This window comes from Tursiops truncatus, chromosome 16 (assembly GCF_011762595.2).
Source record: "Tursiops truncatus isolate mTurTru1 chromosome 16, mTurTru1.mat.Y, whole genome shotgun sequence".
NCBI classification, from domain to species: Eukaryota; Metazoa; Chordata; class Mammalia; order Artiodactyla; family Delphinidae; genus Tursiops; species Tursiops truncatus.
Window position 1 is genome coordinate 25192505 of NC_047049.1, and position 16102 is coordinate 25208606.

General features: G+C 40.6%; 2 protein-coding genes across 4 annotated transcripts in view; one reads left to right on the forward strand and one right to left on the reverse strand.

Annotated features, from left to right (window-relative positions):
* Window positions 1-1367: 1367 nt before the first annotated feature.
* On the reverse strand, window positions 1368-14443 carry LOC117308538 (uncharacterized). The gene is made up of 5 exons (XM_073793741.1): window positions 14387-14443; window positions 6349-6478; window positions 4966-5764; window positions 4623-4683; window positions 1368-4353 (listed from the first exon to the last, which is right to left on the reverse strand). The coding sequence occupies exons 1-4, from the start codon at window positions 14441-14443 to the stop codon at window positions 4674-4676; spliced, it is 996 nt and encodes a 331-aa protein (XP_073649842.1). The 3' UTR covers window positions 1368-4353; window positions 4623-4673.
* NT5C2 (5'-nucleotidase, cytosolic II) overlaps window positions 5231-16102 on the forward strand; it is a 103498-nt gene continuing 92626 nt past the window's right edge. For all 3 annotated transcript variants that reach the window (XM_019939916.3, XM_073794002.1, XM_019939919.3), the window contains exon 1: window positions 5231-5335. The gene's annotated coding sequence lies outside the window, so the exon portion shown is untranslated. The remainder of the gene's footprint in view (window positions 5336-16102) is intronic.

The following is a 16102-nucleotide window of genomic DNA, read 5'->3' on the forward strand; positions in this document are numbered from 1 at the left end:
GCTGCAGATGATTTATATGGTCTATAGTGCCCTGTGAGGTCTGGTTCTGCCTCCTTCGGACTATTTTTTGCCACGTTCCCCCTTTCCCTCTAGGCTGCTGATCATTCTGCAGATAATACAAGGCTCATCCCTACTTCAGGGCCTTTGTGCCAACTGGTCCCCTTTTCAGGGATTCTCTACTCTTCCAAGTAAGCCCCTCTCTCACTTTTTTTTTTTACTTAAAAAAGTCCTATTCATCCTTCAGGGCTCAGCTGAGATGTTCCTGACCCTCTCCCTACCCCAAAGCCGAGCCCCTATTTTGTTCTCCCTCAAAGCATCTTTTACTTTTCCTGCATAGCACTTACTAATTGTAGTAAAATAATTATTTGTTTGTTTAAAGTCCATCTTTCCAGGCAGTCAGAAACCTACATGAGGGCAGAAACTCATGTCTTTATTGATCAGTGTTAGACATATGGAAGGAGTTCAGTGCACATTTTTGAAGACATGTAGGTGCTCCTAAGTCTTACATGGATGTCCTGTTTCTCAAATTGGACTAGATGTTTCTAACTGGACTAAATGTTTTCTGATTGTCTCCTCGAATAATGCATTATCACAGTAAGTGCTGACCCTATGCTGTTAGAGAGATGGATGAAAAAGAGAGGAGACTTCCAAGGTGGCTGATTGGAGCTATGACTGAATACTTCCTGGGAGAAGGATCTGGGGGCAGGCTGTTTCTAGGCCATAGGGCAGGGTATTGAGCAATGCTTGCGTTTCTCTAAGGGATTCTGCCAAGAAGCAGAAAACTGATGAGTGACCTGTAAATGCAGCTCACATTCTGGGTGACTCAGAGTTTATGGTATTCTAGGGGGAAATTGTGTTAATCAGAGGGGTAGGGTAGCCATGTGGGTGCTTGGGCAGGAAGTTTGGTGAGAAGCCATCCAAGGCCACAGTGGGATGGCCTTTCTTGCCAAGTACTGCCTGGGCCCTTCTGCCAATGTCAAGTCAGAGACACCAAGCAAGCCACTTAAGGCTCTTCATTGCTTCCTCAGGCTCCCCAACCCTCTGTTAGAAGGTTGTTTCGTAGTTGGCATGGCTTGTCTTACTCCTGAAAGTCATGAGACCAGGTATCTTGTCCTTTTGCATTTGTAAAATTAATTTTTGATTAAAAAAGCCATGCATGGGACTTCTCTGGTGGCACAGTGGTTAAGAATCTGCCTGCCAGTGCAGGGGACACGGGTTCAAGCTCTGGTCCGGGAAGATCCCACATACCATGGAGCAACTAAGCCTGTGCGCTACAACCACGGAGCCCGCACGCCGCAACTACTGAAGCCCGTGCACCTAGAGCCCGTGCTTCGCAACAAGAGAAGCCACCGCAATGAGAAGCCCGCGTACCTCAACAAAGAGTAGCCCCCGCCCGCCGCAACTAGAGAAAGCCCGCGCGCAGCAACAAAGACCCAATACCACCAAAATAAATAAATTTATTATGTTTTTAAAAAAAGCAATGCATGAGTACATTTATCTTCTAAAACATTAAAACTAAAGCTAATACCCCCTTTGAACATTATCCACAATCTTGGTCCTTTATCCCTGTCTTAAAGATAACCTCTGATAAAAGAGTTTGGCAGGTAGCCTTACAATCTGTTTTGAAAATCTTTTATAAACTTAATATGTAATTGTCTTAGTTCAGGCTGCTATAACAGGATACCAGAGACTGGGTGGTCTATAAATAATATAAATTTATTTCTCACAGTTCTAGAGTCTGGGAAGCCCAAAAGCAAGGTATTAGCAGATTCAGTGTTTGGTGAAGGCCCAGTTCCTGGTTCAGAGACAGCTGTCTTCTTGCTGTGTCCTCACAGGGCAGAATGGAGTGGGCAGCTCTCTGGGATCTCTTTTATAAGGACACTAATTCCATTTATGAGAGCTCTGCCCTCACGACCTAATTACCTCCCAAAGGCCCATCTTCAGATACCATCACATTGGGGATGAGGTTTCAGCATATGAAATTAGAGGGGACACAAATATTGTCTATAGCAGGGAGGATAAGAAATAATGGTATTTCTGTGTTTTATATTAACTTTTTATTTTGAAATAATTTAAGATTTACAAAAGAGTTACAAAGATAGTACAGAAAGTTTCAGTGTACCTTTCACTCAGCCTGTCCTAGTGCTACCAGCTTACATAACTCCAGTTCAGTCATCGAAACGAAGAAGTTAACATTGGAACAATACTATTAACTAAACTACAGACTTTATTAGAACGTCACCAGTTTTCCCACTAATGTCCCTTTTCTTTTCCAGGATCCAATCCAGGATCCCATGTTGTGTTTAGTTGTCTTGTCTCCTTAGTCTCCTTCAGTCTGTAATAATTCTCAGTCTTTTCTTGGCTTTCATGACCTTAACACTTTTGAAGAGTCCAGGTCAGGTGTTTTGTAGAATATCCCTCAATTTGGGCTTGTCTGATGATTTTTCATGATTAAACTAAAGTTATTCATTTTTGGGGAGAGTTTTTTAAAAATATCAAATCAGTCAATCAATCTCATGCTGCAATTTGCTGTTTTCATTCAACAATATGCTTTTGATAGCACAGGGAGATCAGCTCGGAGCTTTGTGACCGCCTGGAGGGGTGGGATAGGGAGGGTGGGAGGGAGCGAGACGCAAGAGGGAAGAGATATGGGAACATATGTATATGTATAACTGATTCACTTTGTTATAAAGCAGAAACTGACACACCATTGTAAAGCAATTATACCCCAATAAAGATGTTAAAAAAATTAAAATAAAAATAAACAATATGCTTTTGAGCTAGATCTATATTAACATACATAGATCAAGATCATTTATTTAAAATTCTCTACAGAATTCCATTTTATGAGTATTCTACATTTTATTTAGCCATTCCCCTATTGCTGGGCATTATGGCTGATTCCAAATTTTCTTTATTAGCAGTATCATAGTAATTATCCTTGTACATACCTCCATAACATGGAGCTATGGTAGATAACTAGAAGTGGCATTGCTGAGACACGGATTTAATAGATGTTGTCCAATTGGCCTCTAAATGGCTGTAACAAGTTACATTCTTTTGACATCATGAAGCTTGAAAATTGTTGCCAGTTTCTGTTTTAATTTCCATTTCCCTGGTTACTACTGAGGTTGGGCATCTGTTTGTATTCTTATTGGCAATTTATCTATTTTTTTCTGTGAACTGCCTATTTACATTTGCCCATTTTTCTAGTGAATTTTTTTCTTATTGATTTGTTGAGTCCTTTATATGTTCCACATACAAATCTTTTGTTTTATATATTACAAATGTTTTCTCCTAGTCTGTTATCTCTTAACATTTTTTCCCATTTTTTTCAAGTTATTTCATCTGTCTGATTAAAAAAAAATTTTTCTGGTTTCTTTCTTTTGGAAACAAAGTTCTTGATTATAAAAGTAATATAAACAGGGCTTCCCTGGTGGCGCAGTGGTTTAGAGTCCACCTGCTGATGCAGGGGACACGGGTTCGTGCCCCGGTCTGGGAAGATCCCACATGCCGCAGAGCGGCTGGGCCTGTGAGCCATGGCCACTGAGCCTGCGCGTCCAGAGCCTGTGCTCCGCAACAGGAGAGGCCACAACAGTGAGAGGCCCACGTACCTCGAAAAAAAAAAAAAGTAATATAAACAATGTAGAAAATCTGGGAAATTTATGAAAAAGTATAAAGAACAAAAGAAACCACCCCAAGTCTTATCGCTGAAAGAAAACCACTATGAACATACTTATTTACATATTTCTTTCTAGTCTTGTGTGTGTGTGCGTGCATGCACAGTTTTTGCCCAGATGAGATCACATTGCATATATATATATTTTTCTATTTGCTTAGTGCCATGGTCTTTAGACACAAACTCTGGCCTTTTTCCATGTGCCCTTGGTTTAAAGGTAGTGTCAGACTACCTTCCAACTCCTATTTCTTCTCCCCACATATCCTTGAAAAATCTAGTAGGTGAGAGCCCCAAGCCCTGTCCTCAGCTGACCTGAAGTTGGCTCAAAAACACAAGAGGGTAGAAATGCTCCAGCAGAGCACGTATTAAAAAGTCTTGGAGGTTTTAGCTGACTGTAAGTTCAATGAGTCAGTAGTGCAGGTACCAAGAACTTTATTGCTTGAATGCAAGGCAGTACAAGGAGGAAGCTACAGTCCTGCTCTGCTCTGATGGTACCACAAACATTTGGTTCAGTCTTGGGCAATGTACTCTAAAGTAACCACAATCAAACCGAGTAGGTGCATGAAAAGAATGAGGACAAAGACCCTCAAAACGAGGACAAAGGAGAAACAATGGAAGGAATGGGAGATACTGGTCTGGAAGAGAGAAGACCTTGGGCAGAAGTCTTCAAGTATCTGAAAAGTGGAAGGTGGGAGAGAGATTAGACCTGTTTGTTCTTTGAGGCACCAAGGGATAGGACTTGGGCTAGAGAGTGGACGCTTAAGAAACACCTTCTGGCTAGTCAGAGCTGCCGAGACTAAGGAATGCATTGATCTGGAAATAGTGGCTTTCTGTCACTGAGGAGTCTTCTTTCAGGTGCAAGTTGGTGGTGGGTGGGTGGGAGTTGATATAATAATGAACATTTCTTGAGTGCCATGTGCCAGGACTGTGCCGAGGATCTTACCTCTGTTATCTTATTTCATCCTGTCACCACCCCATGAGGTAGGTACTGTTGTTATCCATCCCTATATTGAAGATGAGGGAACGAGGTATGATGAAGTCAGGTGTATCACCCAAAGTGACACAGTTGGCGTGTTGTGGAACTGGGGTTCCAACCCTTTCTGACAAACTCCAAAGCCGGTACTTTCAGTCATCATTGGGATTCAGGCGTGTTATGGGAGTATGGACCAGAGGGTTTTTGAGGTCCGTTCGACTGTAAGATTCTGTGGCTGGGAAAACGGTTGCCCCCAACCCCCTAAGAGAAAGCGTAGGAGTGTAAGTGAGGTAGTCCAGGGCCCTGCACTTACACAGGAGTGTAAGTGAGGTAGTCCAGGGCCCCGGTAGAAGGCCCCAGGGATGGAGACCTAAAGGACATGGAAGGGTTGTCAACGTGCGTCACCCCATAGCTCAGCAGCGGGCAATGTTTTGTTGTTTGAAGATCCCCAGACCCACGCAAGGGACCGAGACGCAGGCCCGCCTCGCGGTTCCACTCCCGCAGCGCGGCCAGGGAGCGTCGCGGAGGCCGGGTTCTGCGGCGGAGCTGGGGGACGGAACAGCGCGCTGGTCCCTGGCCGGGCGCGAGCCGGGGGCGGTGCCGGGGCGGTGGGGGCTGGGAGGGCGCGCGCCCGGGCGGCTGCGGCAGTTGCGCTCTGGGTTTGCTGCCGTGCGGTGGGGCCGGTGAGTGCGGCGGGACCCGCGGGCGGGAGGGGAAGGAGCGGGCGGGCGAAGGAGCGAGGGAGGGTGAGCGGTGGAGCGCGCGACCTGGGCCAGGGCCCCCCTCCTGCCCCCGCCACTGCCCTACCCGGCCGCTACGCCCCTCAGGCCCCGCGCGTCCGGGCGCCCGCCTGCGAGCTCGCGGACCCCGCACGCCTCCAGTGCCAGGTAGCCCCCGCCTCGGAGCAGCCCCTTGCTCCGCTCCGCGGCGACGCCCCCAGCCCCACGTCACGCTCGCGCCATTGTTTCCTGGCCTTGGGCTCGCTGGGAGCCGCCTTACCCTCGGAACGCGGCCCCTCGCCTCGCCGCTTTCCGGCCCGGTGCCCCGCTTTTCCCTCACGCTGGTGGCAGCCCCCGTGCCGCCTCGGACGGACGCTTCTTTACTCAGTTGTGCTTATATTTTACGGCCGACACCTGGCCTCCTCCCGTCCGCACCCGAAGCCTGCCTTTCCGCCCTGTTAATGAACCTCCCCACCCCTTGCGCGTTCCCGGTCAACCCCGAGGAACTAGCTAGCCGCTGTGTTAGGATGCAAGGTTGACAGCGTTGTAGCAAGAACCACCAGAAATTGCCAACTGAAAGCCCACATGCCAGTTTTCGTCGTTTGCAGCACTTCCTGGAAAGCTCACACCGAATTGCAGGCCGCCGCAAAAAAACGTGCTAGTTGTTTCCCAATGGCTCCCAAGTCAGGGGCCAACTGTCCGGTGGCAGTCTATTCCTTTCCTTTTCCTGGGTTACGCCGAAGCCCTCGAGAGCCGAGAGTGAGATGCAAATCTGAGGCCTAAACCATTAGTTGTAAGCATGACGTTTGGGGGCTTTTACTTCGGTAGGCCTTAGCTTTTAAAGGCAGTAGGAAAAATAAAAAAATAAAAATAAAGGCCATAGGTGGAGTTGGATGTCAGACGTAGTGTTTTCCCGGCTTTGGGCCGTTATTTTGAGGATGCATTGTTAAGTGCAGTGCTCTGCAGTGATTAGTAACCATTATAGGGTTGTGTGTGTGCGTCTGTGCGTGTTCGGGTGCGGACAGGTTCTTCTTGATTGAACTTGTTTCGTAATGCGTATATACTGTTCATTTTGCCTCTTAAGGCAGCGGATGCAAACTCTGGTAACTGTAATGGGAAACAGTGCTATTTACCGTGGAAACGTAATGTTATTGAGGTTTTTTAAGATATTTACCTCGACACTTTTCAACACTGGTTAGAATTTATCCAGATAAAGACATCCAGGCCTGAAGAGGTTAAGTTCAAGAAGACACAGCTTGTAATTAAAAGCAGAACTCTACACGCTGGGCTGATGCTAGCACACACAGACTTTTTATTTTTGAAATGCATTTCTATTGCAGTGTAAGCCACTACATTTCGGTATAGGTGCTGCATTACTCTCATCAACCCAGACTTTAAATTTTATTTAATTAATTTTTAATACATTTTAAAAATTTATTTTTGGCGGTGTTGGGTCTTCGTTGCGGTGCGTGGGCTTTTCCTTGTGGCTTCTCTTGTTGCAGAGCACGGGCTCTAGGCACGTGGGCTTCCGTAGTTGCAGCACGGGGGCTCAGTAGTTGTGGCACGAAGACCTAGTTGCTCCAAGGAAGGTGGGATCTTCCTGGAACAGGGGTCGAACCCGTGTCCCCTGCATTGGCAGTCGGATTCTTAACCACTGCGCCACCAGGGAAGTCCCTAGACTTTAGATATTTAGAGTTAAGTGATTAGCTAATCTGTAAAATGAGAGGGCCAAAGGAGTTGTTTGCAAGGGTTCATTCCGTTCTAAGATTTGATTGCATTGTTTGCAAATTTACAATCAGCCTCAAGTTTCCAAAAGTTTATAATTGTAGGAAGATTTATATAGATATTTACATAGGGTATCTGCAAACCTTACTAGTGATATCAGGTGTATCTTCCTAAAGAAAGCCAGATTACAGTAGAATGTTAGGAGGAATGTTCATTCATCTGTCTCTAGGCTATTTCTACTGTTTAATGGGGGAAAGAAAGAACACAAAACATGTTTTTTTTTAAAAGTACATTTTTTTTTTTTTTTTTCGCGGTACGCGGGCCTCTCACTGCTGTGGCCTCTCCTGTTGCGGAGCACAGGCTCCGGACGCGCAAGGCCCAGCGGCCATGGCTCACGGGCCTAGCTGCTCCGCGGCATGTGGGATCTTCCCAGACCGGGGCACGAACCCATGTTCCCTGCATCGGCAGGCGGACTCTCAACCACTGTGCCACCAGGGAAGCCCTAAAAAAGTACATCTTTTTATTGCTTACCTCTCTTACCAAAAAGCTTAAATTCAATAGTAAAAAAAAAAAAAACAACTTTATCATGTTGTTTATGATAAATAAATATCATATCTTTTCCAGTTCTTATGTACATATAATTTTTATGTAGTTATAATTGCTGTGTACATATTTAAAATTTTGCAGTTCTGCACATTTTGGGGATGTCCATGTGTCTAGAGAATTCATCTACTTTTCATTTGCGGAGACTCTGTAACATGCTTTTATGCCCAGTAGTCAACAATGCCGGGCATACAGGCTGTCAGTAAATTTTTGTTGAATGAATGTAATATTTTGAGCTGCTTAGACATCTCGGAACACAAAATGTTAAATATCACAAGGCATATGTTAAATGACATGTGAGCAGTAAAGGCCATCAATGCAAAGGCACGTGAGCCAGGAGGCAGCATCACATATGTTTAAGGACCTGGGTTTTGGAGTCTGGGTTTGAGACCTGGCTTTGCCACTTAGCATCCATGCACCCTTAGAGAACTCAACCGTAGAGAGCTTCACTCAGTTTCTCTCACCATGAAAATGGGGAAAATAGAACAAATTTCAAATTTCACAGAGTTGTGTGAGGTGAATGGGATAATTCCATTGAAGCAATACAGGCACACATTAAATTCTCTATAAATGTTAGCTGTTATTACTGTTTTTTTTTCATTCAAAGTGGAGAGATTACTGTAGGTTGGCGGGATCAGGGAAAACATCATAGAGGAGGTGACACTTGAGAGTAGGGAGAGGATGCAAAAGTGGGCATATTGAGGGTTTACTGAATGGATTGTTCTCACTAAAGCAAAGGGTTTGGTAGAGCAATACTATGAGATAAAACTGGAGAGGGAGGACTTCCCTGGTGGCGCAGTGGTTAAGAACCCGCCTGCCAGTGCAGGGGACACGGGTTTGATCCCTGGTCCGGGAAGATCCCACATGCCGCAGAGCAACTAAGCCCGTGCGCCACAACTGCTGAGCCTGCACTCTAGAACTCGTGAGCCACAACTACTGAGCCCGCACTGTAGAGCCTGCAAGCCACAACTACTGAAGCCTGCACGCCTAGAGCCCATGCTCTGCAACAAGAGAAGCCTCCGCAGTGAGAAGCCCATGCACCTCGCCGGAACTAGAGAAAGCCAGCATGCAGCAACAAAGACCCAACACAGCCAAAAATAAATAAATAAATAAATTGATTAATAAAAAAAAACCTGGAGAGAGAAATTCTAGTAAACTGTTTCCAAGATATGCTACATGGGTTTCTTGCAGATAGAACAGAATTAATGAAGTAAGACAGCTCGTATTTATGAGTAGCTGATGTTTGTTTCGTTTTTTAAGTTCAGACCTGAAAAATTATTTGCTTTAAGGAAATTGATAGCAAATTGTTATGCAGTGCTAAGGTCCTTGTTATTTGACACAGTAAATCCTTTTTTTTAAAATAATTTTTTTAAAGCATTAAAAAAAATTAGTTATTTTATTTATTTTTGGTTGCGTTGGGTCTTTGTTGCCGCGCGCCGACTGGGCTTTCTCTAGTTGCGGCAAGCGGGGGCTACTCTTCGTTGCGGTTCGTGGGCTTCTCATTGCAGTAGCTTCTCTTTTTTGAGGAGCACTGGCTCTAGGTGCGTGGGCTTCGGTAGTTGCGGTGCATGGGCTCAGTAGTTGTGGCTCGCGGGCTCTAGAGCGCAGGCTCAGTAGTTGCGGCTCACGGGCTTAGTTGCTCTGCGGCATGAGGGATCTTCCCGGACCAGGGCTCGAACCCATGTCCCCTGCATTGGCAGGCGGATTCTTAACCACTGCACCACCAGGGAAGCCACACAGTAAATCTTATATGACTTCTTACCATTTGAAATTTGTGTTCTATGATTGGTTACCAAGGTTTGCAGTGGCTGTTTTTTCTTTTCCTTTCTGTGGAAAACAACTTTAGCAGCAACTCCCACCCCCACCCCACCCCCCACCAAATAGCAAAATTGCCAGCAGAGCAGCAAAATAGCCCCCCTTTTAGGTGGAATACATACTCCAAAGGATTAAATTGCCTTGGAGAGTGTTGAACTATTTGTTCCTATCTTTTGTGTTTCTTTTGGTTGGGAAGCATTATCAGGAGTGTGAGATGAAAAAGCCTGCTGTGTCAGGATCTCCTTGGAAAGAGAAGACTGAAATCTGGTGCCTGAAGTTTAATGGCTAAAAATACGTGTGTGTGTATGTATATATAAATATATATACATATATATTTATATACATATAGAATATACATCTCAGTAAATTTGTTGGGTACAGTAGGCCCGTCGTATCCGGATGCAGAGCAGGGGAAAAAAACAGAGGGGCGACTGTAGTGCTCCATTTTATGTAAGGAGCTTGAGCATCCAGGGATTTTGCTATCTGTGATTGGGGGGGTGTCCTGGCACCAACCCCCACGGATACAGAGTGACCGCTGTATTAGTATTTCTGTTTCCAATGTCCAGTGGAGTATATGTTTTTTAATGCTCCTTGGTTCAGTTTAATGTGGTTTCTTTAATGTTTTAATTTAAATTTATTCAAAAATATGAAATATTTCAAAATACAGGAAATAATGTAATGATCATCTTAATTATAGACCATCATATTTATTTTGTGGTTTTTTTACCCATTTTCTAATTGTGTAGTCTCTCTTTTCAATTGACTATATTTTTCAAAGGGATAAAATTACAGATACAGTTGAGGCCTGTATGAATCCTTGCTGATCCTATTACCCTCTCTTTCCCTATCATGAATTGAGTAATTATCATTCCCATTATGTTTATATACTTTTACTAATATGTATATATCCCTGAAAGTGCATATACTTTTGTTTAATGTATTATGCACATGATTCTGCAACTTGGTTTTTTATTCAACATTGTTTTTATTTTTTTTGAAGATATGATTTTATGATAAAGCACTGGTGAAAGAAGCTCAAATGAAGATTTTTTTGGGGGGAGGTGGGCAGTGTTTAACTTCTTGCCCATCCTGTGTTTCCAAGTCTGTCCCAATGTTGGGGCTATTCTTTCTTTTTTTAATTTATTTTATTGATGTAACATTGATTTAGAACATTATATAAGTTTCACAAGTACAGTGTTTTATTTCTACTTCTGTATACCCTTTGCTCACCACCAAAAATGTAGTGTCCGTCCATCATCATACAGTTGCTCCCCTTTACCTATTTTGCCCTCCCCCTCCCACTTCCCCTGTGGCTCACTACTACTCTGTTCTATGTTTTTGTTTGGTTTGGTTTGTTTATTTATTGTTTGTTTATTAGTTTTTTATATTCCACACGAGTGAAATCATGTGGTATTTTTCTTCATCTGACTTATTTCACTTAGCATGATATCCTTAACGTCCATCAATGTAGTTGCAAATGGCAAGATTTCATCTTTTTATGGCCGAGTAGTATTCTATTGTGTGTGTATGTATATATACCCCACATCTTTTCATCCACTGATGGGCACTAGGTTGTTTCCAATCTTGGCTATTGTAAATAATGCCGGGATGAACATAGGGGTGCATGTATCTTTTTTCAGATTAGTGTTTTCATATTCTTTGGATAAATACCCAGAAGTGGGATAGCTGGATCATATTAATTTTTTGAGGAATGTCCATACTATCTTCCATAGTGGCTGCACCAATTTACGTTCCCACCAACAGTGTATGAGGGTTCCCTTCTCTCCACATCCTCACCAACACTTGTTATTTCTTGTTTTTTTGATAGTAGCCTTCCTATCAGGTGAGAGGTGATATCTCTTTGTGGTTTTAATTTGCATTTCCCTAATAATTAGTGATGTTATTTAACATTGTTTTTGCTACATATCCATGTTGGTAGATATATCTTTAGTTCATTCATTTTAATTTCTCTATAATATTGCATTATATGAATAAGCCAGTTTGTTTATGAATATTTAGGGGTTTCTGCCTTTTTTGCTATTAGTAACAGTGCTGTAATAAACATTCTTGGATGTTTCATCTTGTTTACATGTGTGAGAATTCTAAGCCTAGGGAATTCTTAGGTGGTAGGATATGAGGATCTTCACCTTTATTAAATAAAGCTGAATTATTTTCCAAAATACTAAACACAAAACACCCATCAGCAGGTTGTGAGAGTTCCTTTTTTACCATATCCTTACAAACATTGATATTGCCAGACTCTTAAATTTTAAAATCAAATTAAATTTCATTTTAATTTGTTTTTCCATTTATTGTAAGGATTTATTCCATTTGCATCCATTTATTGTAAGGTTTTGTTTTCTATAAATTGCTTCATTCTTTTTCTGTTGGCTCATTTTCTTTTCCATCATTAGTTTGCAGCTCTCTTTATCTCTATACTAATCCTTTCTCAGTTATGATGTTGCAAAAATCTTCTCAGTGGTTGCTCTTTACTTTTTGTTGTGCATAAGTTTTACATTTTTATTCCAACTTTTTATTTGAAAAATTTCAGTCCTACAGAAAAGTGCAGTGATAGTTCAATGAATACACTTACATCTTTCACCTGGATTCACCAACTGTTAACATTTTGCCATATTTACTTTTTATTTCATATATACATTTTTTTCCTAAACCATTTAAAAGTAATTTGCAGACATCATGGCACTTCATCTCTTAAAAGATATACTTAAACAAGGATGTCCTACAAAACTACAGTATAATTATCACATTTAATATGAATGCAATATTATTATCTAATATACAGTGCATATTAAAAATTTCTCAATTGTCCCAGTAATGACCTTTATACTTAATCTCCAACCCCACCCCTGGTCCAGGATCATGAGTTGCATTTAGTTGCCATGTCCCTTTAGTTACTTTTAATCGACAACAGGTCCCCAGACTTTTGTTTGTTTTCATAGTATTGATATATTTGAAGAGTCCAGGTCAGTTGTTTTGTACAATGTCCTTCAATTTGGATTTGTCTGATCATTTCCTTAGATGTTTAAATTCAGACTAAATGTTTTTGGCAAGAAGAAGCTTTAAATTTTAACATAGATTTGTCTATCTTTTCCTTTATGGTTTGTGTTGTCTTTTATCCAAGAAAACCTTCCCTCCCTTGATGTCATAGGGCTCTTCGTCTCTGTTTTCTTCTAAAAGTTGTATGGTTTTGCTTTTTTTTATATTTAGGCTTATAAATGCTGTTTATTTTTTCTGCTTAGTGTACCTTTAATGTGGTGTTCAATTAGCATTTGTGTTACACATTCTTTTTCTACCATTGTGTTTGTCATAAAATTACTCTGTAAATTCATAAAGACTGGATGGCTTTTGTTATGCACTAAATTGTGAAAATTCTGAGTTATCTGGTCATGCTAAAGGTGTAGAGGTCGAAACAGCTGAAATATTCTGTGTGAAAATTGTAAAAATAAAGATATATTTGTAAGAATTTAAGCATGGTATGCTGTAAATAAGACCAAGATGAAACATCAGGATCTTTCACAAATCTGAAATCAGTAAATGCCATATTTTTAACCTTGGATTATTGACTTTTGCAGTAGGTTTGATGAGATAATCCTATGTGGAACTAAGCTTTTGGGAAGGAAAGAAACCTACAGATAGTAGATTAAGATTAGATTTAGGATACTTACACTGACATGAAAAAATGTGTGAAATTGTATAGCCTTTGCCACATAATTGACACTCTGAAGTTTTGACTCTGAAAGTAGAAACCTATTATAACATTCCTCCAAACATAATGTACTACATTGTGCAGAGGCCCCTACATTGTGTAGAGGCCGCAAGTAGTAAACACTGTGGGCTCTAGTATAATAAATAAAAATTTATTACGCACTGTGTCAGCCGCTGTTCTTAGCACCTTGCGCTTATTAATGCATTAAATCCTTGTTCCAACTTTGACCGTTTTGGAGTTGAAGAAACTGAAGTGATTGTATAATTTGCTCAAACATAGAGCTAAATTAGTGTCGGAGCCAGGTTTTGAACCCAGACAGAATGGCTCCAGAATCTGCGCCCTTCACTACAAGTATAATCCTGTGACCCTGGTCAAATTATTTAACTTCTCTATGCCATTTTCTTCTTTGTACAATTAAGATAATTGTACCTAATTCATATGGTTGTTGTGAGAAGTTAATTAGATAAAATATGTATAGAGTTTAGAATAATACATGAAAACAAGTGAGCACTCGATAAATGTTAGCCATTATTATGTTAGCATTACTAAGGCATTGAACTTATGCGTATCTCTGAATTTTTACCAAATAAGTGAAGTATGCCATAAATATTGAATATATATAAAAAAGTAGAAATACCATGGTGATTATTTCTGCCTTTCTGGTTTTTATCTCTTTATTATTTTGAAAGAGGAAAGATAACAGCTAAAACAAAATTGAATGGTGAACCAGGAGCTCATTGGTAAGAGAATGAGTTCTTTTTGAAATAAAGCAGAATTTTTTATCTGCTTTTTAAAAGAATATTCAAGAATGATTACTAAAGGTGCAAAGTGTTATATATTAGCTGAATGTAAAAACTTTTCAGCTTTGTTACCTTTATGCTTTTGAAATTATAGTTTAATTATAATTAATTAATTATAGCTTAGTTAATTATAGCAATGTTTTGAAGAAATAAAAGTCATATTGTGGTCCCACTTTATCTGCAGTTTCACTTTCCACAGTTTCAGTTGCCTGCAGTCAACCATAGTCTGAAAATATTAAATGGAAAATTCCAGAAATAAACCATTCATAAGTTTTAGACTGTGTGCTCTTCTGAGTAGTGTGATGAAATCGTGCACCATCCTGCCTGGGATCCACAATCACTGACATCCTCATGGCTCAGTAATCCAGGATCGCCCAAAGCTGCTGATCCTCCTTGTGACATATCGTCAGAAGGTCAATAGTAGCCTAACACTGTATCACAGTGCCTGTGCCATTCACCTTACTGCATCTCATTACGTAGGCATTTTATCATCTCACATCATCACAAGAAGGATGAATACAGTAGCATAAGATATTTCGAGAGAGAGAGAGAGACCACATTCATATAACTTTTGTTACAGCATATTGTTGGAATTGTTTTATTATTAGTTATTGTTGTTAATGTGCTTCTTATGTGCCTAATTTGTAAATTAAACTTTATCATGTGTATGTATGTATGTATAGGGAAAAATACAGTTTACATAGCATTCTGTACTACCCACAGTTTCGGGCATCCACTGGAGATCTGTACTACATATTCTCAAGCCCAGTCATTTAAAATGTTTTCTTTACATACTCTTTTGTTCCTTTTTGTCAACAACCATGTTATTGTTGAAGGTCTGGTATTATTCAAAACATTCAGTTGGAAGCAACCTTCATGCAGATGTAGAACAAATATTGCATTCTGTGTGATATGGCAGAGGTAATGGAATTCTAGGAGTAGCAGCAGTAAAGTGTTCAGGATAACATAAAATTCGGGTCTTTTTTGTATATTTTTGGAACTTTAGGAACGTATGCAATAAATTTACATTTTCTAGTTACAGTTTCAAACTAGAGATTGGAGCATGTTGTTGCTTGAAGAGGAAAAACAAATTGTCCAGGCAACAGGTATTACATTTCTTATTTGACAAGATCTCTTCTCAGCTTTGTTATTTTCTATCAGAGAACAAGGAACCTTTTGTTCCAAGGCCTGGTGTCGAAATGTTAGCAAAATACTACATTAATCAAGCTAAGAATCTTATTCGTTTTCTGAACCAAGAGTACGATTTCATGAAGATTCATTTAGAGCATTAAAAAGAACTTGTGTAATATTCTTGCATTTTCAGGCTTATACAGAACTTAGCTTTTGGAAAGCAAAGCGCTCCAAGTGTAGAGGTTTAGGAGTTTATTTCTGCCTGTATATATCAAGTCTGTAGTTCAAGGAACTGGGGATACAGCAGCGAACAAAACAAGTCTCACCCTCATGAAACTTACATTTTAGAGAAAAGGACTTGATAGTACCAAACTGTCAAATACATTATGTCTGGAAGTGTAAATGTGCAAAAAAGAAAAACAAAATGGGGTGAGAGGATAGCAAGTGATATGTGTGGATAGGTAAGTGTGATTTTATTAGTTGGAATTTGTTAGCCATCTGTATCACTTGGTGTGTAAGCTATGAATGTTGGTCTTTTACACAAATGTATAGTATAACTTGGGGCAAATGATATAAAGAACTCTGAATGAAAATAATGAAATGAAAAATGAACAAAAAACTGTTCCTCATAAACTAAAAGATAGGAGTTAATGAAACATTTAACACAATTTATATGTAACACACTTTTAGGAGTCTTACTTTTTGGGAAAAATTAATATTCCTCCATCTTAAAATATTTTATGTGATTATTTTCCTTCATGTATTTTATGATTAGAAGGAACAAAGGTTACAAGAATACTTTCAAAGCTAAATTTTATTTCAAAGTGCTGTTCTTTGAGTTAGGGGTGACCCTATTAACTACAGATACTGTGATTTAGGTTTTCAGCAGTATTGTTAGACAAATTAATCTAAATTTAGATCTGACTTCCC

Excerpts from the sequence above, each read along its gene's own strand:
- LOC117308538 (XM_073793741.1), bottom strand. The coding sequence starts at position 14,443 with ATGTCACAAGGAGGATCAGCAGCTTTGGGCGATCCTGGATTACTGAGC. Across the intron at positions 6,479-14,386 it reads GATTACTGAGCCATGAGGAT|TTACCAGAGTTTGCATCCGC; the intron begins GTCAGTGATTGT and ends TTCCCATTACAG. Across the intron at positions 5,765-6,348 it reads ACACACACAACCCTATAATG|CACAACTGAGTAAAGAAGCG; the intron begins GTTACTAATCAC and ends GTAAAATATAAG.